The sequence below is a fragment of the Halyomorpha halys genome, unplaced genomic scaffold, assembly GCF_000696795.3.
Source record: "Halyomorpha halys isolate HHAL.00 unplaced genomic scaffold, Hhal_1.1 Scaffold121.1, whole genome shotgun sequence".
Classification (NCBI taxonomy): Eukaryota; Metazoa; Arthropoda; class Insecta; order Hemiptera; family Pentatomidae; genus Halyomorpha; species Halyomorpha halys.
This window is the reverse complement of record NW_027107242.1, coordinates 1,438,767-1,465,080: the sequence shown is the minus strand read 5'-3', so window position 1 is coordinate 1,465,080 and position 26,314 is coordinate 1,438,767. Positions and strand designations below refer to the sequence as shown.

The following is a 26,314-nucleotide window of genomic DNA, read 5'->3' as shown; positions in this document are numbered from 1 at the left end:
TTGAAAGCTACCTAGTTTTATATTGATATGCAGAGATTGATTGAAATTGTTCTTGCTGTTTTTTGAGAAAATTGAAAACATGTGGAAATTCGATTCTGTAAAAGGGCACTTCCGTTTATTCCATGCAAACAAAAATTTGCAGTCACATCCCAGGCATGCCGCTCCTCTAAATATGTAATATCAGTTTCGTACAATTTGAACCCACACGCATAGACTACTTTGTGAGACTTAGTTATTCGGGCTCAGAGAACCACAAAGGGTTTTCGTCGAAAATTCTATATTTTTCATGATCGGATTACTTTCCCTTACTATATATATTCCTACTACTTCATTACTAGATATAAAGAAAAGTAGAAATAACTATGTGAAAACGCGGACTAATCTGTATCCATTGGAGGCTCAATTCGTCAATAAAATAATTTTTGGTTTTGCATTTGTTCATCTTAATGTGTCATATTAAAGTGTCATATTTATTTGTCGTTTAAAATTAAATATATATCTGATTTGTTTAGTTTCAATATATACATCTAATTAAAATATGTTGAATTTATTTTTAATTAGTTTCCAATTATGACTAAATCAATTTATGTTTGTTGCAATACGGATTCTTACGCTTGTAGAAGTGCAAATTACAACTTTATTTGAATTAGTAATTGATATTTACTTAAATTTTACATTAATGTTATAAGCATGTTTAGATAAAAGGTTAAACGTGTTTTTATCACATGCTAAAATAATTCAGATTGAAAAAGAAAATACTTTGATTTTTTTTTCGTAATAGTTATTTAATTTGTCGTACGATTTGGGATTTAATTTTCAAATATTCAGCATTACTATACAGTTTTTATTTTACAACATCGTGCTCCTGTTTGTCAATTCATTATCTGTATTAAATTTAATAAAACTTAACACTTATTGGAATATGGTCCGGGTGCGGTAAAAAAAAAACTCAAATAGTAAATGATTATACTATTTTTATTGTGCCATTTTTTATTATTGAGGCAGGCTCAATAAAAATAGTATAATCATTTACTATTTGAGTTTTTTTTTTACCGCACCCGGACCATATTCCATTCATCTATACACACGGTCAATCAATAATCTCCCAGTTAACACTTATTATTTATTCCCTTATTATGTACATATCTGTATGATATGTACATAAACCTTGAGAGGTCATATGTATGTAATAAATGAAAGAGAGATGCATAAAAAAATGATTTTCCTAAATTATCTATTGATAATGAATCGATAAATAGGAATATCAAGATGAGAATAATTGCATGGCAATACTGAGGATGTCGAGATGAATCCACGAAAGGCCTGGTATTTGTGATAAAATAGCAAACGACTACTAAAAGAATTATATAGCAAAAGAAGTTGTGTTTCCTACTTTTTACATAGAAAATTTGAAGAATTCATTTCATAAAAATGCAATATATAGATATATTATTTTTTAATTAACAAAAAAAAAATTAACATTAACCTAAGATGAAATGTAAAATAAGCAAATAATTTTTACCAATAATTTATATCACTTTTTATAACACAAAAAAAAAATTAAAGTAGTAAGTACATACAAATAAGTACAGCAACGATTGGGGTAATATAAACAAAAATCTTGTGTAAGAGTTTCATTTTCACGCATTACTTAAGCCCACTAGGAAAATATGCGCCTCTGATTTGTGCCGTTGTCTCATCTCTATGCAAATGGAAATGAGAGAAGGGAGATGAGTAGAGAGGCATGGTCCTATAGAAATGAGCCATCTTCATTGTATACAGTCCTTGCATCGATTCTGGGCAAATAGGTCAAATTATGTCATTCACCACGGTCCCATGCTTATCCTTTTGGTGCTAAAGCTGTAAGGAAATATGTTAAAAATTTACTATATAAAGACTATATTCCATCTATAGAGTACACGAAATATTAAATAATTAAAAAAAATATTTTTGTTGAGTTGTGCCACCATCAAATCAAGTCATTGATATACACTGACTGGTACGCAGTGCAAAAACTAATATTAGTTAGTTAAGGATTTGGTAATGACATTTTACACCCTACACAAAAACTAAGTGTAAACTAACCTTTCTGAAGTGAAACAAATGATTTTCTTTTCCTTAAAAATAAATTTCAACTTCGTTATTCCACATCGTAAATACTGAATATAGTCTTGAATGAACAACTAATTGTGAATATACCTTATTTAAGAGATTCCACTGAGCCAATAATGAGTGTTTTATTCGTTATCGTAAAGTAAATTCTGGGTACCTAAAGCTGGGGAATTTGAAAAAGGTTTTAAATTTTTTTCCTAATTAACAAAAAAAAAAGTCGAACAACTTTAAGTTTGCAATAGTAGGAATAGATATATGTTTATGCACTGTAATCGCTGATTGTGATCAGTATCGATTTCCATGATTTACTGTCAATCAATGAATTGCACTCTGACTTTCTGTAAACTCGTCTAGGTACTTTTCTCGAATCTCTTCCCCACTTAAATGTCGAATTTCTTCATAAGCTTCTACATAGTTTTAAAGTTTAATTATCACCTGCTTAATAGTTGAAGAGAACGCAGGATTTTCAATAGGGCTATTTCAACAAAAAATGCTTTAATCAATTATTTCTGAGGATCTAGTATGTCCTTGTATATAACTGTCAATGTGTTTTGTTTAATTTTATTGTTACTTAAATTTAATTTCATTTGTCGTGTACATAATTTATTTTATTTTTATTATCTGATGCTAGTTTTATGTTCTTATGCTGTTGATATAGATACATATTTTTATTTATGCTAATCAAGATAGTATTATCTTTTATTTATATATCGTTATTATTATTATTCATAAAATTGTTTTCATTAAATTCAGTGAGTGCTATTGTTATTTAAACTTTTTTTTCTTTTTTTCCGTTTTATATGTAGTGTATGAAAGGGTATTTACACAACTAATGCCCTTAATTTGCGTTAGATTGTATAATTTTTTCAAATAAAATTAATTAAATTACTAAAAAAAAAGTTTGTCCAAGATCATCATTATAAATTGTTTTTTCCTCAATTATAATTATACAAATATCAATTTAGTCTCAACATGTTTATTTTCTTCTGAATTTCCTCTTTAGGAAGTTTGATTATATATATTTTTTAAAAATTAGTGAGGTGAAAAAACTTATAAATATTCTATGTATTATATAATATATAATTTTTCAATTTATAATATAATATATATTTGTCTTGTACAACGTTTCGGGATAATTATCCTATAATCATGCACCTTTTCAATTCACATATTTGTCATATTTTTAATTCCTATATTGAAATCATGTCATTTATATAATCATAGTTTAAAATTGTTTTACACGTACATTATTTAAACTATTGTCTAAAAATAGTGTAGGCGTAAAACGATTTTAAACTATGATTATATAAATGACATGATTTCAATATAGGAATGAGTATGGGATGATTGTCCCGAAAAGTTGTAAAAGAAAAATATAGGATAGAATTAGAATATAACCATATTCTATTTGTAAGTTTTTTCACATCCAAAATTTTAAAGTTGATTTTCTTATTATTCCACCCCTACGTTTCGGGCATTCTGGTCATTCTCAGGGCAACTTATTTTAAATAACGCAGCTATGATGTTGTTAAAAAAATGGAGGCTACTGTGCCTTTGTTAAATTATATTTTAGTCTATCTATCGATTTATTATCAAACTAATTTACTTTTTCTAATGTTATCCAATTTATACATTCTAATATCTTATTTCTTTAAGATTTGAACCTTGAATTTGTCGATAAATGTTTCGGTAGCTCAGGAATTTGATGAGTCCTTACAAATAGTTGTTGTTGTTTAGCTTTTAGCTTTGTATTTTTAAGCTTCGGAGTCTTTTATTAATTTCTGCTGTTCATCACATCTAATGTTGGTAGAGGAAGTGTTAACAGAAAAAAAATCCGAATACAATTAGTAAAATATGGCCGTATTAAATCAACAAGGTAATTTCGCTTCTCCCTCTCGCAAACATTTAGCTAAGTTATAATCAGGACCCCTGTGAAACAAATGTGAGGTCATGCCGGCAACCAATGGACTTCCTGACTGATGGCTCATCTACAATATGGGTTTTATAATTGGCTCCGTTCGTCAGTTGTTGATTACAGGCTACTGCTGATTGGACCAATAACAGCTTATATTTCATCAGGTTACGTCCGCTCTGATGGATGCCACTGGATCTGACAGATTGGTGGGTCACTGGCAGCCTTAACAAAATGTATCTCGCATTTTTTATATAGGATGTTTTTTCGGCTTCTTTTCTTTTTATCAAAGAAAGTGTTAAAGCCGCCTCAAATCGACTATGGGTTTTTGTTGGAAAGCTTTAAAATGAACAAACGACAAACTGGTTCGAACTAAAATATTTATTTGGTCAATTTAAACATTTTAAAAACTAAAACTAAAATAATCAAAAGATGACTAATGACGAATACAAGTAAAAATATAAAAGCTCTTCAGATGAAAATAAAATAGCTATATAAATTATGAAGATGACAATAAACTAATTTGCAAATAAACAAATAAATATATATAAAACAAATACTAGTCGACGCAAGCTGCTCCACTCCGATAGGTCCGAGGAAGAGGGCTGCCGAGATATTTAGGTCACAGCTCTTGTTGCTGCGACACCGCTGCCATTGTCCAAAGTTGGTGTAGTGGCTCATCAATAGTCCAAACATCCATAAGTCGTATTAATGTATTAGGCGAGCCGACAAAATGAACGCAGACAGGGACACATTCAAAGCCAGTAATTATCCGCAACTCATATTAAAGTCGAAGCACAGAAAAGGTCTGGTTTCGAACTGCAATGACGACTAAAGCACTCGAAAAATGTCTAAACTATTAAAGTATAAACGCAGACAGGCCTGAGACGCTATCATGACCACTAGCCGGAACTGCTTAAAAAAACTAAGATGGTTACTAGGTTGACACCTTAGCAACAATTATCAACCCCTAGCAACTGTCATTATAATTGCTGTCATTACTCATTATAACACACAAATATAATTACATTTTTTTTCTTTTCAAATAAATAAATCCAATTAAATTAGTATAAATAAAAATAAACGTCGTCAAATTAAACACTAGGACTAACTAAATATTATTTACAAGGTAATTATATATTATGGCGTAAACAGAAAGGGAAAAAATATTACAATACTTTAGTAAATATTTTACTTAATCCTTCATTACCACGTTCGGGTCGTATCTCAGCGAGAAAGACATATGCGATAATCGGTGTATAACTAAAAGATAGATAAGTATATATACAAACGTTAGAAGAGGTCGATTAATTCCATTATTCTTACAGTAAAATTAGAAATTCAAATATTAATAATTTTTTTTTTTTAATTTTTAGCACTATTTGTTATAAAATGATTTACATAGTCGAATTAGTGGTTTTAGAAAATAATCATTTTTTTTTATATGAAATTAGAAAAGATATAATTTTCTTTTCTTTTTTTGTAATAATATTGTATGAATGTTACCATTGTCAAACGTGTTTTAAATATATTTAAAGGTACGTTAAATAGCTTTTTATGTACTCAGTATATAGACAAAACGTTTGTAACGGTCCGGTAAACGGAATAGAGAGACATGTTGGCTTAGCGAATGGAGAGAAAAAAAGCGGTTTATAACCAAAAGAAGATAAAAATAAATCTAAAACCAACTTAAGTAAATCTCTCATATCGTGTATGTATACTTGTTTATTTTTTTATCAAATACTCTATTTACTTTATAGCTTACCATGAAAACTGTTCTCTAAAGGGGTAAAAACATATTGTGATCATAAAATCCGAAAAAAATATATCGTACATCAATTAGTAGATTGTGCCTGTAATAGTTACACATACAACTCCGTAATACCTGACATAAAAGCAGCCTTTTTCCCCTAGCAATGGATAGTATGGGGGCAAGTTTCTTAGCTCACTGTATGAAAAAAAATCTAATTAACTAATTTTCCCTGATCAGGATGAAAATACAGCATAAAAAAATACATTTAAAAAAGTGTCATATTTTAACTAAAATTACAACTAGAAATCATAGTTTATCTAATGTTTGTTTAAAGTGTTACATGCTTACATTATAAAGCAATAAATCTCATTTAATTTTTTTTAAGCAAATGGTAAAGCACATTCAGTTATAAATATCCTTGAATTTAATTGCCGTCAGATATTAAGGATTCCAGTACTGGTAAAAAAAAACAAACACTGAAAGGCCCTTATATTTAAGACAATTATGGGCCTACTGATAATTTTTTCCCCTTTATAATCTGGTTCGGTATCTTCTAGACCAACTTTGAAAGGGAGTAATTTGGTCAAGATCACGTTCATTCACCAGGTTTTCCTCCAATTAAAAATATCCACGTTGTAGTGGTTTTGCCCAGGAGAGTCATTCATTATTTAAACAGAATAAACAATTAGGTATCATTCATAGCCGTCAGACGTGATTGCAGGCCCACCAATAAGGAATCTTAACTAATGAACTACCTATCTCTTACCCTTCTGCTAATGCTTGTAAAATAAATCAATAGAAAAAGTTCATTCAACGCGGTCTCACATGCATGTCTGGGTTCATATTTTGCTAAAAGCTAAAAGAGAGGGATGAGGTGGAGAGTAGAAAGCTGTATTGTAAACAGTCCTGAACAATAACACTGTTTGTTCGCTATCTGTCCACAACAACGGAATGCAATCTAATAGCACTCAAATCTCTTCATCGTGATTGCTAATTTTGAAAAAAATTAATTAAAATTGAAATCGAATTACTCCTTGTTTCATTAAAATAGATATAATTAATAATCAAATATTTTTAGATTAAAAAAAAAGTTCTTAAAAGTAAAAAAAAAATTCTGTAATATGATTTTAACAAAAGGAAAATGGTATCTTTATACAGCAATGCTGTCCGAATATAATGGGTTGCTACAATACACAGAGTACATAGTCTTATTAGATATATAAAGACTAACATACAGTAATTAATAAAGATATGATATTTTCCCACTATTTTTTCCTTATATTAATTAAATACAAACTAAACGCATTGAGTTTTTATGTAACTTAGTTACATAATATTTTTTTATCTATTTTTCCCCTTTATCCTTTTTTTCTTCGACCCAAAGAGATGCGTTTAATCAATCACATTTTTTTCCCAATTATTTATTTAAAATAAAAGGATTTTACAATGGTATGTATATAAAATTTCAAAAATAGTTTAATAAATGTTAATATATTTAGAAACAAACAAATTTACAATACAGATATATGAAATTTACCCTAGGGCAGAAATCTGTGGTTTCTTTTCAATTATTATAAATATTTTCATTGCTTGAATATTTTAGTCATTTTCAAAAAAGTCTAGACTTTATTATTTAGCGATTTTGGCGGTCAATGATATCGCCAAGCCGAGTTATTTAATTAATTATTTTCATATTTAATAAGAAATATATTTATTCACTTTGCTATTTCCCATTTAAATATATACTAGGAGTGAGGAATTTCTCATCCAGGAATAATCTAAGTTTTTTGCTTGATTATTCTATTTTTATCATCGGTTGTAATTCATTTCACAGAGTAAATTTTATTTTTTTTCATTGGGGTGGATCTAAAATAAGAAGGACGTGTGGCATTCTCAAATTGGACAATATATTGTTAAGCTTCTTGTATAAACGTACTTCTACGCAAAACGCCTAACAGTTGAACGTCAATCTCGACTTCTTCATTCAAGGCAGCAGTACTCCAACTTTACCTGTGATACTTCGTGACGAATGGTTGAAACAACTAATAAAAAATTTGGTTAATGCCGTATTTATTTAATTCACATCCTACAGTCACTCTTCCCCTACCTGGGTAAAACGTGAACCATTTTTTGTAATAATTGTCCACAGCTAAACATATTGTTTCATACAACTTAATTGCAACAGTTCAAAATATGTCTTAACCACAATAATTGGATTTTAGATGACAGCAAGAATACTCTAATGACAAAATCAAGGATATAGCCCTAGAATCTGACGATGTGCTATCAAATAGTGATATAGATGAATATTACTTGGATTGTAATAAATGATTCATAGATGAGAACTCCCATAATGATTCTGCAAATTTCAAATTGGGAAATATGGGGAGATTCTGATTTCAATATATTCAGGAACATTTTATTAAAATATTTTATCATAATTTCTCTGGAGGGTCAATGATAAAGTGTTGCTTTCTTTATTCATTATGACTGATTTTGAAAAATATGTGCCTCCCATTAATCAAACTATTGAAATGATCTCGAGCTACAATATCAAAAAATGGTCTACTGGAGATACACTATATATGATCAATTGACTATAAAGTCAATACTCTAAATTGGATCACTTTCTATAAGTGCAGTGCTCAAAAAAACAAGTTTTCAATATTTTTATAGTCCCACAATATGCCGGTCACTATGCCAATTGTGACAAGTATTGTTTAGTACAACAATATCAGACTTTGTTTATTACTGGAAAATATATTCCAAATCAATCCTTAGGGACTAAACCTTTTTCCATACATTTAAAATGTATTCTGTAATTTCATTTGTCTAAAGTTCAACAAACGAAAATAAATTTTTTCTAGTTTATAGAAGTGTTTTAGGGCTAAGATTACTTAAAATAAATTTTTTTCGGTATAATTTTTATGTGGAAAAAAGTAAATAGCTAATGTTAGAAAGTTCGTTTATAAGACAAGTACAGGCGGTGTTAAAAGTGTTACCTCTGTAATTAAAGAGCATCAAGGATTTAAGCATCTTGTTAAAACATGAAAACTCAAAGAGAAAGATTATACAATGATGTTATTAATATACCAGCCGGCCTCTTTCCGTTCCCATTTCAATCCTCGTTGGGGCAACTCTTAAGAGGTTTAGGGCGTACTCGATTTGAAGGGATTGAGCCCAACAGTTTCCTACCCTCAATGTTACCCACTTCCAATATAACTTTGATATCCTTTGAAAAGCCTACTGTGATATGGTTCAATTCCATCGGCAGAAAGCTAAATATACACATCGTTCCTTTTTGCAATTGGACTATTACTGTCCAAGTTTATTCAAGTTTCATGCTATACAGGTACTATTTTTTGGTTGATTTATTATTATTTATGTGCGTCGATTTTTAGGAAGTCTTAATTATGCAAGATTATTGTGTAGTAATGGATCAAAAAGATAATGAGCTTCTGGGATCCATAGCAGATTACATATGCCCTTGCTTATGTTGACACACTGCTCACTTAAATTTTTTTTATCAGGATTTAATTATTTTTGTGTTCTTGATTTATTTATTTTCTCGTGTTGTTACCTAAACGTATTTTCATTGTTTAAAAAAGCATTGTCGAAAAAGGTGCTTATTTTTTTTTCGACCTAAATGTTCCTTATGTAACCGATCTAGCCCGAATCCGATATTATCCCTTCCATAATAAACTCCCTAACCACCGAAACCCACTAATTTCTAATCTTGCTTCCTCTTCCATTCCTGCCAAACTGTTTTTAGAGTTCTACTACTGGGTACTTTCTCAAATTTACTTGTTGTATTTTTTATACAGTTGTAAATATCAATAAATAAATTTAAAAAAATTTCAAATATTTCCATAATTCAATTGTTCATATATTCTGATTACTAAACCAGTAGTTCATAATTCTTTAATTCTAGTAAAACCAAAAATTAATAAAGACGCCTTTAGAATTCACAGTAATATTTGTTTTTATTAATTATATAATAGTAGCAATAATACCATAAAAGTATTGGCTAATTTCTATCAAGGTTTCATGCTCTCAATCTCAAACCTATACAATATCGTTCTATACGAAAAGTAATTGAAGATCTGTAACACCATGAGTAATGATTGTATATTGAAGAGAAATAAAATTTTGATAGGGAAAAATGAGCTTTCGCCATAATATTGCTAGTTGAAATCTGTGTCCTGCTACAAAATACCTTAACAGCCAATGTGATGTCTTAAGTGTTGCCATTAAATCTGGCACACTTAGGAGAGCTAAAGAGATTATTTGACGATATTCCATTATGGAAATGAGATCAGCCCCAAGTGAGGCTAATAGGGCTCCGAGAAGGGAGCTTTCTGAATATCACTCCTTATCCCGTCAATTCGGAAAGTGCCGGGAACCCTTACGTCGCTGGTGCTTAGCTCAACTTACTCAAGAGGAGGTGAGTTCTTGAGTGAAATCTGTGAGTGCTTGGATCCCGATTTGATAAAAGTAGTTGAAGCATTAATCAGATATTCTTTTGTTTAATTTAATCCTTTGAAATATCCATTACCAGTAATGGTTGTAATTGTAAATGTAATCAAGCTAACGAATTTTATTCAAACTATAAAAATGAAATTTATTAATCATTTTATTATTAATTGTCACCTAAGCGACGATTTGGCCAGTTATATAGACAACTGTAATCTTATCTTTCCATTAAAAATGTATTACTGATTTCTATGACCATTGTTAAACCTACCTAGACCTAACTGTGTGGGAAAGCTGAAATCTTAGAACATCAAATGCTTTACGCATTTATACCTTTGACGCAGCTGGAAAAGCTGTGCTAGGATCCAGGAATCCTGCCATGTCATTCATACATGGGTGGCAGGACTTGATTAATATATGGAAAAAAGAGTTATTTTCTTAAATTAAACCTAAATAGACTTTCTCAACTTAACATGTTCTTGAAAAATAAAACATAAACATGCTGTAAAAATATGTATTATTATATATAAAATTTAAACAAAAATTAAAAAAATACGCATTAGTGTTTAATATGTCGAAATGAATTAGATTTTGTCAATGGTAATCGAATAAAAACTGCAAACAAAAAAACAAAAACAAAAACTTCTGTAAACTTTCACTTCCGATTTTTGAATTACCTTATTTCACTTTATATTCATGTTACTCCTGTTATCTTTACTATTACTCTTATCAGTGTAGTTAAATGATTATTTTCACGATATATAAAAACTACAGTTGCTATCATTGTCTAATTATTTTTCTTATTTATTTCTTTGTTAATTTTTTTAATACTCTTTATTTACTTTTACTTGTTATTAGTTACTTCTTTTACAATCATTGTTATTATATCCTAAATTGTATTAATTACCCCAACTATATTTTCTTCAGTATATACTCGTATTATTAGTAACGATATGTATCATTCTAATTTTACTTAGTTATTCCTAAATTACAAAATTATTATTATTATCGTATTTCTGTATATTTCTCTTATTATTTTTCATTTTTCGTCATATCTTTATGACTACTTCCTGTATACGCCACGTATTTGAAATAGAAATATAGCCGTTAAACGACTGGCCACCTCCTCCCCACTCCTCTACTCTTCCGCTTCATTGTTGCCTTCTGTTCAACCTTTCGCTTTGAACAGGTAGGTGTTCCTGATTTGTTTTTTCTCATTTAATATCATTATTATTATTTTTATTTATTCTTTCAAGACATTTATTTAATCATTACTTTCTTCTCTTTTTCTGTACTTTTTAACTGCATATTTTACGCTTTTTTTTTTTAATTTTTACTCCTGCCATTGTTACTTATTTTTTATTCTTATCATTGTTTATCCAAGTTTATGTAGTTATTGTATCTTATTGCTGTAATATTCTCATTTTTTTAGCCCTGATGAAGTCCTGGAAAGTGGGACCAAACGTCAGACATTAAAATAGTTATAAACTATTTGTTCTTTTTTTGACCACGACCATCTTCTTATATTTAAAAACAAAAACAGTTTAATACCACAAAACTTTAATTATAGTGCTTGTGATTATTGTAGAAACTTGTGTTTAAATTAGTGGGAGCCGTTTTTTGAGGTTGTATAATTTTATTTTAATATGCACACCCAAAGTCATCGTTCTGTCGGAGATAGGACAGAGATAGTGACGTTAGTCAGTATGAATCATTCTGTTTTTCCTACATTTAACTATATGACAGGATTTCATAGATTTTGATTTCTTTGAACTGAAATTTTGGAATATATTTGCTTTAGGCATGTCATGAAAACGAATTAAAAAGTAGTTATTCTCATTCTTAATTAATTTATTTTGTTCTAATGTAGTGCTGAAATAGCACTATGTTATTAGCAGAGAAATAAAATTAAATGGTTTAATAATTATGATGTTATTTCATGTTGAATAATAAACATTTCACATGATCATGTTGTACATGAAGTAGTGATGAATAAAATAAATAAGAAGAGACGGCGACAGTATCTCTAAAGGCCAAATGTAGTCGATTTAGGTCGCTCGCATTCTGTGGTTCTTGACGTATCGAGATCTGAAGAAATGGCTGTCAGAATAATATTGGAACTCAAAGGTAGTGCTGCAGTATTAGCATCCCGTGTCCCTTTCTCGTTCAATCGATGTCGTTTGCTAATACAAGCTGAAATATTATAGCAAATACAGTATCATTTTAAATAATTTTATTACTGTTGAATAGGGTATTGCATAAGCAATATTAATCGGGACATGCAACATTGTAAAAAAGAATTTTAATTTTTAAAATGTGTAATTTTTGATCGAGTCTGGAACCCAGGGACTGCTATACAAGATCCGTAAATTCCTACCTCCTACATATTATCTCATCATCCGTTCTTATCGCTCAGACAGGTTATTTCAAGTAAATCACAACAGCGCTTATTCATCCCTGTTTCCTCAGTCTGCTGGTGTACCTCAGGGTAGTATCCTTGGTCCTATCCTTTATACAGTTTTTACAGCTGACATCCCAACTCATCCTAACACTATTCTAATCACGTATGCCGATGACACATGCCTATTGTCAATGAATAATGATCCTTCCATTGTATCCCAATCCCACATCACTGCCCTCGAAGAATGGTGCCAAAACTGGAGGATTAAAATAAATTCCAATTAATCCCACCAAATCACATTTACCCTTCGTCTTGCCCTACAGTATCTTTTAATAATACCCCACTTATTCCTGTTGAACAGATCCGTTACTTAGGACTAAATCTGGACAAACGACTGACATGGAATCATCATACAAGACTGAAAAGACAGAAAACTGCTCGTCGATTCCGACTATTACAACATTCACTACCGGTCCAAACTTCCAATCCATTACAAAAGACTGATATACATGACTATTATAAGGCCTATTTGGACATACGGAGTTGAGCTATGGGGCTCCAATAAACCTTCGAATTCCTCTCAAATCCAATCATTGTAATCCAAAATCCTTCGTAAAATCCTTAATGCTTCTTACTTTGTCACAAATCAATCATCCATCAGGACCTCCATGTCCCCTATGTTGCTGATTTGGCCAGAACCAGATACCAATCCTTCCATAATAAACTTTCCAACCACCCAAACCAACTCTTTTCTAACCTGGCTTGGCTTCTCCTTCACTACCTAATAATCCTCCTAGGGGTCTGAAAAGAAGATGGCCTCGAGATCTTCTCCTCTTTAGAGAAACATCTTTAGAAATGTTTTTGGAGTTCTATCAATGGGTAGATTCTCCTCATGCTTTTATCATGTCATAATATCACTTACAGCAAATTTACTTGATGTGTTTATATGTATACAGTTATAAACATCAATAAATAAATTATTAAAAAAAAATGTGTAATAGGTTAAGGTCATTGCATCTTAGAATTATATATTTTATTTAGAATGTTCCCATATAAATAATTCTCCAACGAGAAATAATAGTAAAGGTAAGCGTCGTAATTGCTGAAAAAATCTTTCTTTGCCGTAATTTAAGACATTGAAGTCCATTAGTATAATTCTAAACTAGTTTTTAAACAACCACATCAATAACCTAAACCTCATTAACAATAAACTCTCTAGTAAAAACAATTTTTTTTGCACAAATTTAGTCAAAGGAATATAAATTTGTGAAAATTAGAAATAAATTTCGAATATCATTTATAAATAATAAAACCTCTATAAGGATAGTATTTTTCTACTTATACATTTTTTTGGCACGCATTGAATATTATAGAATAGTATAAAAGTTAATATATTTTACAAATACTTTTCGTTAAACGCCTAAATCAACTGGGAAACGTTAACTGTTATCACTTACTTAACTACGCATAACTAGTCACTAGCGCTCCCTGTAAATATATTAGCAATTAGCTGCGAGTAAAAATAAATATATAAATATGTCTGTGAGAATTTGTATATTTTTCTATAACCTTTTAACACACCTATTAACCTCTTTTGTAAATGGTAAATATGATTGTGTGACAATGGATATTTTCAAATCAATAGTAAAAATAGGTCATTGCCGCATTTCATTGCATTTTCTTCTAAATTTAATTATATATTATTATCATAAATAATTATTATAATGAATAATATTATATCCATAAGATATTTATAATTGTGGAGTTTATCTTTCTAGTTTTCGATATCATTTTTTGCCAGTTATAAAATACTATTTTTTTTACGGTGTAAATTTAACAATACCGAGTAAATTTGAAATAACTTAACACACCTACACACACAAGCATAACTTGTTAAAATTTAAAAATAGTCATGTTGCAATTAATATTTCAAATTCAATTCTGAAAATAAGTGAATGAGAATGGATGAATATATGGAAAGGAAAAATGTTCAAATATGAAAGGCCGTTGATATATCTTTATGCGGGGTAGAGTTATCTAACATTTACCTCCAGTGAGGTTTAGGGGCCTGACAAATGCGTAGTCTTAAGGAGATGGATATTTGAAATACGACTTGGGTTGTCTGCCAGGTAGACCTTCTTTGGCCTAAAAAACGAAAACCTGAACACGTTTTGTAAGAGTTGTCATGGAGCCATATTTTTGTTAATCAGAATATTAAATGACTTTTTTAGAATTTAAATATTTTTTTATAATTTATTTAGAAATTGAATTAGTTTTATCCTGAAAATTAAAATTAAGTTTCTAGAATTTATTCATGAATTTGACTTTGAAAGTGGATTCTTTTTATGAGGTTAAAGAGAATGATAACTTAGTCTTCATCATTAAGTATAATTAGGGATTAGAAGTTATGGGGAAAGTCTTGTAAGATCTAGTTTGCCGATTGATCTTACAATTTTGAAATCTGTGTGTTTCCAGAAATCCAGACAAAGTTGGAAAATCTAAATCTGCGAAAAATTATTTTTTAGTGCTTGTGATATACTTAAGCAGCTATGAACGATATTAACGATGCTATGAAATTTTGACACAACATTGCATAGAATGTTTAGAAAGATCAATTATTGCAATTAGGTATTGGTAGCTTTTAATGGACATTTGGCCATAGGATGCGGCCAGCTATCAAACGTCTAACGTTGGAAGGTATTCCTAGCATCGTGTAGCTGCGGCTATAGTCAAATTTATGTATTTAACGAAAATTTAATTAAATTTTAAAAACTCCCTAACCACTCAAACCCACTAGTTCCTAACCTTGCTTCCTCTTCCATTCCTGACAATCCTCCAAGGTGGCTGAAAAGAGCATTGTCTCGAGTTTCTCTACATGCCTGTATCATACCATTATGATCTTACATCTATTTACTATATTTATTATCATATAAAGTTTTAAATGTTAATTTTTATATATAATTATTTTTTCATGATTTTCCGTTTTACTGCCTCAGTTAATGTTATGATGCCCTTAACTTGGTAAGGCTTTATAAGACCATTTAAATTTATACCGTTATTAGTGCTGCTATAATGATGACATGTCGTGCGGCGATATAAAAATATAATATATATTTTTTTTATTACTACCATTAATATAAAGGATATCTCCATATTCTCCGAAAACAAAGTAATATAGAAGTCAACGAAAAGAACTTAAACTAACCCTGAGAATAATAAAAAAAAAGTATTGCTGGCCCTAGAATGTACATATTACGGACAGTAACAAACAACAATTCTGTTTCCGTTCGGATAAATAAAAGCAATTATTTAATAAATAATAAATAAACGACGGTAAAAGCAACTGTTTGTCAGAACTGACAGGAAACGGAAATAAAGCTAGAGACCACAAACCCCCACGGTCCACGACCATCTGAATATATCTGAATATTGTATGAATTTCCTCTAAAGCTAGACTGTCGCCAGTCATTTTGTTTATTCAAAAGTGGAATGAATAAGTGTTCTGAGCTCTTTTATATCCAAACTAATGATTATGAATATTTTATTCAAATATTTATGCAATATCAGCCTATAGTTAATAAATTATGAGCAAATTCTTTAAATATTATCATTATACATTTTTCGCTCAGGGAAATGTTTTAAGAGCAACTACATAGTCCTATGGTGTTCTCTCCAATAAGGGAAGGGAAACTCGGAGGAAAGTTTTGGAGATGGCCTGAAATTTTTCTTACTTAAGTTTGTTAGGGCACTATTTACTAATTTCAGCTTCGTTTATACTATTAAAAAAATATATTTCTTTTCTTCTTATAACATGAAAACCATTTCTAATTAAAAATATGTCCTATAAATATTCATTTTATATTTTAACATAGTATAATTAAAGAGGACTAAATCACCCACAATTGTTATTTTTACGATTTTTTATTTCCCTTCATTTTTAAGGGAGCACGCATGAAAATTATGAGACGAGAGGAATCAGAAAGAAAAGAAAATTTGAGTTCTTAGAATTGAAATTAGTAATCACCGTAAAAAAACAAAATGAGAAAATTTTCAGGTCTACAAAACTTCTAAGTAAAATTACAATTGACCTAGAATATTTTTTAATCTATGTTTTACGCTATATTATTTTCATTGGTAAAAATAAATTATAATATTACTATAATCATTTTTTTATTAATAATAATATAATCAAACGTCACTTTATTATTTAGTATTATGTATTTTTGAACTGATGTCTCTGCATGGGTACTGGTCATTATAAAAAAAAATAAATTATCTCAAAGAAACTTCTGAGATATATATTATTCTCTATTTTATCTCCGGTCATATAATTTCCAGCGATTATCAGATACCTTTTCCTTTGTTTATAAAATCATTTACATTGTAAAAAGTAACACTACCTTATCGTAATTTAGAAAAAGAAATAGAATAAAGAATGTTATTCTACAAAACTAAAGAGAATAAGATATTTTTGCTGGTTACTACATCCACACCCTCAAGAGAGAGAGACAATATTCTTCCGTCTCTTGGATAACCCTCAGCTCAGAAGAACCAGGTCACTGCTCATGTATTATCAACGCCCGATTACATCCTTGCAACACCTTTTCTCAGATCTCACACCATTCTCTTCAAGTGTAATAAAACATTACCAACACCTTAAATAATATTGTGTCAAATCACGAGAAAAATCAAATTAAAAAAAAAAAAAATGAATGATAATTTTTCATTTTATTATTTTTTCATATGTGTACTTGAAGATTATATATGTATATATAAATAAAATACAGGCATTGATGACCGGTAGATACGCCTTAATTTTTAAACAACCAACTAACCAACACAAACTAATTATTACTAATTTAAAAATATATTAATTCAATTTAAATTAAAATGTTGCTACCCGAAACGAAAACACTAGTCTTTAATAATTCAAGAATTTTTTACCCATTTTATAAACATATTTTAATTTGTCCTTAAAAAATTTGGGTAATTTATTTTCAGAAATAAATGATAATTATTAAAAGTTAGATGGCAAAATAATAATAAAAAAAACACAGCATTACTATACCCGATTAATTTGTTGTATTACGATTCGCTATTATTTCTGAATAATACAAAACTGTAGAGGAACATAAGAATATAAATACAAATCAATATTTGTTCAACATTTTTTTTTGTGAAATAACAAAATATGAGATATATTCATACAGTGGCGTCCGGTAGAATGGAAAAATTCCAACCTTTGAAAACCTTTTTCTTTCTACATTAAAATTTGAGGAAGCATATGACAACGTGGGAGGCCAAAAACGAAAAAGAAAAAATATGATGAATTCTTTTGAAAAAACTGCTATCAATTATGTTCATTTCTAACAAATATAAAGTTATTATGGTTTTATTTACGTGCTTGTTTCATGCTGACAAGGTACATGACGGAGTAAATTGGCTGAATAAATAATACTTTAAAATTATATAAGAAAAAAAAGGCAAGTAAGTTAACTGTTTCGTGAGTTTTGGCAAACTTTTCTCTTGAAGATTTAAGATGATGTTTAATATCATTCCAAACAAAAAAATAAATATATATATATATACTGGAAGATTGCTGATTGAAGGTGTGTAATATTAAAGTACGGTCAATGAAAAACTCAAATAGTGTAACTATTTATAATGAATGAGCCTACGTTTCGCCCCACGTTGCAGGGCTTCATCAGAGTTAAAAAGGATACAAATACTTAAATGATGTAATCATAAATAAGGAAAGTAAATGAAAAATTAAAAAGATGTAAAGTGAAACGTGGGACTCGTTTCCGTGAGATTTGAAATATTATCTAGCTAGACAATTATAATTTGTTTAGTAATTGTTACGATAGTGGAAAGGATGAGGAAAGGATGGTGAAAAACAGATAAGTAACTGTTCTAATTTTAAAAATAAGGTAAGATAAATAGATAATTATAATAATTAATGGCTGATTATTAAGTGTGATGGAAGAATTCAATGACTTTCTAGTACCGATTCGTCGTTTCTCAACGCCATTGGGACGTATTGGTATTCCTAATTGGTTCAGAGTTAATTTATAGTGATGACTTTCTTCAAAAATGTCTTTGACACTCAGATTACTATTACATTTCGAACATCAATCGGGTATGTCCTATTCGGAGTCGGGGATTCACTTCTTCTTTGCGGCGTATACTTCGGGTTGATGTAATCCAGGACTTCACATCTTTCTTTATAGATTTCAACTTACTAGATTTCATCCCACATTGCCTTCCATCTTTTATTTATACGTTCTTCTAAAGGGCGAGCAAGTTCCTGTGCAGTTAAGATAGCTGTGGTCCTACCTGGGAGGACATCTAACAGCTTTGTCGGCCATCTCATTTCCTGTAATACCAACATTATTTATTTTTATTATAAGTTGCTGGGATAGAAAAATGCCGAGCCTGTCTTAATGCTCAAGTTAAAAATCCTTTGAACAATATTTAATCTGAATATGACTGTTTTAATTTCACTAATAAATTATTTGAAACACATATTGATTTCAATTATTATAACTTGAACATTTTTTTTTTTGCCTTGTATATCAATTAAATAAAATGTAATCGGATAATTTTCTTCTTGCTTTGAGATCCATAATTTATATTTTCAGTAAAGAAAACTAACCCAGATACGCCCTGTATAATAGTATAGATTTACCAAACCTGTTCTCCTAACAGAGTTCGCTGATGAGCATAGAGTACAACTTGGAGCTAGAAAAAAGAGTAATGACAACTATTTCCGAAGGTAGGGTTCGGGGTATAATAATTATAGATTACACCTTTAATATAATCGTTTTCATCAATTTGATAATAAAAAATAGAAATATATCTACATCGAATAATGTTTTCTGTTTAAAAGGATTTTAATATATTTCGATTGGTAAAGTAATTTTTTAGAAAAATATTTACTTAAAAAATTTTCAGTGCAACCAAATATTTAGATTTCCACATAAGTGTTTTTCTGGTCTCATTTATGTATCCCTGGAACGAGTACTAACTAGGACATTGTAGATTTTCATATCAAAATGCATTCCTCGAAATTTCACTGGATTGGCGATTATATTCTCCTTATCATTATTTTTATTTTTATGTGTATAATTTACTGCAAAAAAGACCATTTTCAATAACATTATATTATTCTAAAGGGACATGTCAGAAAATAAATATTTGATTTTTTTTTTTATGTTAATTGTTGAACTATTATAAAAATAGAAAGAATAATATATTTGTTAAATTACTCCTCAAAGTGATTACAGGGTCCCCTGAGGCGATAATGGAACCTTGCTATCGAAAAGCAATGTGCCTTGCACAACTTCTATAATTAAGTATAAGCGCTAGCTGGAGTCATTTAATTCGCTCTCAGAGCGAGATTGCACAATGTTTTTTTGTTTTAATTAGAACATAGGTTTTGGAGTTAGACACAGTTTTATCCAAGTGATTATTGTTATATTATTGATTATGTTGCATATAACAAACAAAAATGTTGGTCCAGATCATTAGGACTGCAGTTCTCCTCTCACCACAATTACCAGAACTTTGCCTGGAATGTTCAACTGCCATATGTTAATTTACATAAATTACTGGGGTTGTCGTTTGATAGCCATCTTTCAAAATCGAAAGAACGGAACATCGTATTAAGTTATTGAAAGAAAGATGTGTTGAAAACAGAATATTAATGGTGCTTAGCGGAACAAAGTGGGGAGCGAATAGGAACGTGGTATAGTCTAGATATAGACAAAGGCTACGCCATGGAATTAATGGAACCAAGGAGCATAGCTAGTCATTTATAAATGCATGCATTAGCTATTTTAAGTGGGAGTGGGTAGCACATTGGTAAGGCAATAGGCTAATTACTTCAAGGACACGGGTTCGAATCCGGCTGTGGCAGATATAAGAATTATCTGTTTCACCCAGCCTTATAAAGTGGGTACCTAACCCACTAATTGGGTAAAAATGTGGCGATCGTTCTTACCTAAATAAATAAACAAGTATATTATTTAGTATTCAGTATTTCTTTTTAATAATAATAATATTATATATATCATTTGCTATAGTATTTAATGCAGTTAATGCATGGGACTGACACCATCAATTTCTATTGAATTAAATTTTATGAATACATTTATTTTAAAAGTTATGTAATAAAAGATTTTCCTACTACCGAGGTTCCTTCAGCACTCGATATTGATATCGGAAGTAATAACGATGCTGTTCATCTGAAAAATAAACTTGATAGCAATTACTGAGAAGGAGCCGGAACCTGTTTTGCTAAGGGTTAGCATTTCTGATAAATAATCGAGATAAAACCGAGCTCTAACTCGGTTTGAGTTAGCCCGCGGAGGCGAGTATCATTTGGGGGGATTGGAAACGAGGAAATGAGATTTCTTCGAGTGGTTTCTGGATCGGGACAAAACTGGGTGCAGACCGCCTGATAGCTATCCTAACGATTTGCTTAGGCCTTCGATTACATTTGGTAGAATAAGCCTGTTCCTCTCTCTCATAGGGTCTGTTGATTCAGTTTATGACCTTAAATTTGCAGAGGAAATTATTATGAACTGAATTGCGTGAGCTTTTGAATCAATTCTATAAATTAGGATAGAACATCGAATTTTAATGATTTATCATAAGTTGAAAATTTGCTGTTTATTTTTTCAATTATAGAAAAAAATCACTTTTATTGTTTATCCTAAACTTAATGAAGGTAAATTCTGACATATTTTTAGTTATCGACAGTGTAAAATGAAAATTTCGGAGACAACTGGATGGTGAGGTAGCAGCTATTTTATTATTTTGATATAAGTTAATAATTTTGTCTGTATTTTTAAATAGTGAATATTGATATTCTATTAGGTATTTTTATAATTACAATGTGATCAGAAACGATTATAATTTCTTACAAAAGAAAAATCATATTTACTAGTTCTATACATTACAAATATTCTTTGTTTTCACCTATCTATTAATTCTTCAATATCACTATACATTACCTAATATAGGTATAAATAAATTATATTTAAATAAATAAAGCATGTGTTTAATAATATTTCAACATTTGTGCACATTTTCTTTGTCACGGATCCAAAAATAAAAATCACAAAACGGGAAACGGACATATTCGAGCAAGATGTAATAGTGCATTTATTACCTGAAACCGTCTTATTTTATTTATGTTACGATATTTTTCAGGGTGATCTGAGTAAATAGAAAAATATTCATAAATTGTTATAATGCTAAGATTCTGGGAGGAACCGAATTCAATAAAAATAAATACAATAGGATTCACTGATTCTGAGACAATTATAGTTCATGTAAATAAAAAGTAACAATTCATATACATTTATATTGAAAGAATATGAAAACAAATTTTGAATAGTTCTGTAATTATTGAAAGTTGGTGTTCGTTAGCTAGTTTATTCGTTAATTTGTTTATTCTGATTATAAATATATATATAACTTAAGTATTGGCAAAAATAAAATGTCAAAAAAGAGAAGAAAGAATAAGATCTAACACGCTTGAACTGCTGTAAAATACTTGCTTTATTGGGTTCGCTACTTCTTATATACATTCGATCAGCTGATCCCCTCAGTCAGCTGACTCAAACCGTAACTTATATATATATCAGAATAAACCAATTCTAGGTGACGAATTTTCTTCTCTTCTTCTTATAATTTAGTTTTAGGCTTGTAGCGTTTATAATCTTTAGTTTTTATTAGTCTTTTCTTTTATTTTTTACATACACGACTCCAAACCAACAGTATAATTACTTTGGCTAAATGACTACCCACATAACTTTAAAAGTGGTTTGATACGGAAAACATTTTTGTAATTGATAAAACCTAAACAGTATATTATAATTGATATGACCTCACTCAGAAACTGACAGAATTTGAGATGCTTTTGAGTTATTCAATGATTAAATATTTGGCTCATGGCCCATGTTTTAAATATTCTTATAACACTCCCACTATTTTTTTATATTATGTATTATATACACCAACAAATCAATGGTAATTATTAACACTCAAAGCTACAATTTTATAAAAATGAATATTCATATAAATGAAACTGCTATAACATGCACGAAGGGCCATAACACCTGGTTGAAAAATCCGTTGTGCTTACATAACGCATCGGCCGCTTTCAAATTCAGCAATCAAATAAAACTGTTTGAATAATAAGGGCCTGGATTTTGCATTCCTCTCAAGTTGGGCTATTTGTTTATAGACCCTTCTCCCCCAGACTTCTCTTATTTGTTATTGACTCTCTGTTTTGTTCTGTAACTCATTTATAAATACTATCTCTTCTTGGAATAAATATTTTATTTTATTGGAGGTTTTATTTTCTCTCAATCCGTTATTAATTTGACCAATAATAATATTAAACGTTAATTAAAGCAAAAGTGAACACGTGATACACTTTATATTTATTAATATATTTCTTAATTGTAGCCATTGCTTTATCACGTTTGCCCCGGTAATCTTCGAATATAAAGTTACTCCTATGTTAAGCTTAAACTAGATCCGAACTGAATTCGGCGTGAGCTTAAGGTATTGAAGACAAAGAAAAGTAATTAAAAGCTACCTAATGCATGTCCAACTTTCTGATCCTTTCCGAACAGTTTCTGTATAAGTCTTCTGTAAGGCTTAAATCTCAAGTATCCTTTTGTTAGATAGTTATTAGAGGAGGGGAGGGCTTATAGAGTAACAAGTTTTCATCCTAGCAACCTAACCTAACATTGCTGCTGATGGAAATTGATTGTTAGAAAAACGGTTTTCTATAGAAAACTATAATTTTGAAAAATTACCTATAAAAGCATAGCTTAGATTAGAAGAGAAGATTACCATAACTTACTACGTTCTATATCTTTTTACACCCCATTTTCACTACTTTTTTTTTATTCTTTCCTCCTTTACGTTATTAAGTTATGTTCGCCCCATCTTATTATTGTAATATTTACTAATTACTCCTTTTGGCTTGTATAAATTTATATTTTATTTCATTTATTCTAGTATTTTACTAGTCACTATTACATATATCAATTATTACATACATTTTCTTTCTCAATTTTTTTTTTTATCGTACGTTTAATTTGAAATGATTTCTTTGATGATATATGTTTACTAACTAGATTTTTACATTAATATTCATACTTATTTACTCCTTTTAGATTATATAATTATATATTTTATTTCTCTAATCCTGTTACTTCTATACTTACATACACATTTTCTTAAAGTTTTAAAAATTTTCATTTTGTACATATATTTACCAACTAGATTTTGATTACTATTTTATTTTTCGTTCTTCTCTCTTTCCTAATTTTGATATTACCTTTTCTCATATAGCCTTTGTCTTCTTATAGTACTTAGACTATACATTTTTTTTTAACACTATTTATGTCTCTATATTCTTAGTTATTTTGTGATCATTCTGTTATTCCTTTTATTCATTGTGGTTGTTATCTTGTCAGTTGTTCTTATCCTTGATGAAAGCTTGAAATTCTTGCTGAAACATTGGCACTAATAAAGTATCCAGTCTAGTATATTAATTATCAAATCACACCCACTACTTTCCCCATAAGTTGCGAATAAGGAATTTTCATTAGGCCCATGATATAAATATTTATTCTTCAATAAAAATACATTCATACTTCAATTAAATGTATGAAAATTGTAAATAATACAATGCTTTAAGACATTCATTATATTATATATAATTTTTAATGAATAATAATTTGATAATGTATTTCTAAACCTTAAAATATAGATAATTTGTCCACCTATATAATTAAATGAGGTGCCTATACTGTACCTATGTACTTTACGGACTTTTTTTTTCTTTACTCTGATACTGCTACATTAGTTGTAGTCTGTGGTCTGCATGTTTTGTATAGTACTGTTAGTGTGTAAAGGGGCTTCAGTCAACAATTGTAGTTTTAAAATTAGCGGATAATTATAATTGAAAAAAAATAATAAATGTCACTCATAAGAATGTGGAGTCAGTTTTTTGAAATTTATTAACTTAAACTATTGTACAGATTGTTTAATACATTGTGAGGTACTAAAAAAAAAAACTGATTATACAAAATTTCAAATATTTTAATACCGTTTTTCTTAATTCTGAGTTTGTGGCCTAAACTTCCTTTGAGCAATATACACAAATTTAAATTTATATCCGGTTGGTTTTCATTTTATTGGGCTATTCTTTTTTTTTTTTATGGGGTACGTGATTTTATACTCATCTGTTTTATTTTAGAAGTTAGTACTTCAAAGAAAGAAAAATAGTATGTGAACTGAAGAAAAATTATGAACGAAATAATCCTTCAACTGATATGTGATGAGACTTCATTATTAAAGTTACCTACTAATATAGATTGTTTTTTTTCGTGACATAGACAGCCTCGAAAGCACTAATTTACTAATTTTAAAAATATTTGTTTATAATAATTAACAATTCTAGTATTTATCAATGAACGTATAATATTTGTTTAATGGTATCTTAAAGCTAATATTATTTTTTTTTCCATTCTGCAGCTATCTTGCGGTCATTATGCAGCGAATTCCTGTCTGCTAATGTCTCAGCTATCCTGTACCTGATGAACTACGAGAAGTATGGTCGGAGCACAGCGTCTGCACAATACTTCCTCCAGCTGGCTGGCTATCTTGGGATACCTGTCATCGCATGGAATGCTGATAACTCTGGCCTGGAGAGGGTGAGTTTTATATTTCCGTATTTTTTTAGGAAAGTTAGTAACACGTTGCTTAAAACAATACAGGCTAGTTCATAATAATAACATACTGAAATCCCATTTAGTTTATTATTATTTAAAATTTTAGGGATCGTCGTTTATTTAAATGATTGGCATTGTTTTTTTTGTTTTTTTCAGTGGGGTAGAACATCATTGGTCATTAACGCCATTTATACCTTATTTTTTCTTACATTTGTTTAATATAATTTCTAAAATTAATTTAATTTTTTTTTTGTCTGTCGGATGTTATATTTGTGTCAGTAACCTTTGAGTTTAAAAACTGAAACTGTGACTATCAAATGATTGGAATTATTCATGAATTAAATTATAATTAATATATTTATCAACTCAAATATAAACTACTTTCAATAAAAATGTATTTTAAAAAATGCTGGTCTGCAAATTAATATTGCAGGATTAAAATGCTCAACACTAAAAAAACAAAAATAATAAAACAATGGACTATAACAATTATTGTGTACAACGTATAAAGTAATTTGTAATTGTCTTATTACTAGTATCTATAAATTATTTTATTTTAGATTACTTTTTGTTGCTAATAAGGGAAAAAAGAGACAGATATTAAAGATTTATTTGCACTATCGCACTATATAGTTATAGTCACTTAAATATATATTTAAATGAATATTTTTCAACTTTTATCCCCATTTTCAGAAACCGAAATGAATTTGATATGATAATTAAATTAATTATGTAATTAGTAAATGTTTTAATACCGTCAGAAATGCGTGTACGTGTTAATTATTATTTAGTAAGTATTTATAAAATTTCCAGATATATATTCAATGGATTTTATGCATCCGGCTTCTTTACTACATTGTTCTTGAATAAATGATGAAGGTATATACCTATATACCTTGATA

The 26,314-nt window shown here is 29.4% G+C and overlaps 1 protein-coding gene across 2 annotated transcripts in view; it reads left to right on the top strand.

Moving 5' to 3' along the window:
• Positions 1-26,314, top strand: part of Nmdar2 (NMDA receptor 2) — a gene marked incomplete at its 5' end in the record, with an annotated part of 971,135 nt that overhangs the window by 631,175 nt on the left and 313,646 nt on the right. For both annotated transcript variants that reach the window (XM_067045541.1, XM_067045540.1), the window contains 1 exon segment: positions 25,216-25,394. In XM_067045541.1, the coding sequence (XP_066901642.1) occupies positions 25,216-25,394 (179 nt within the window).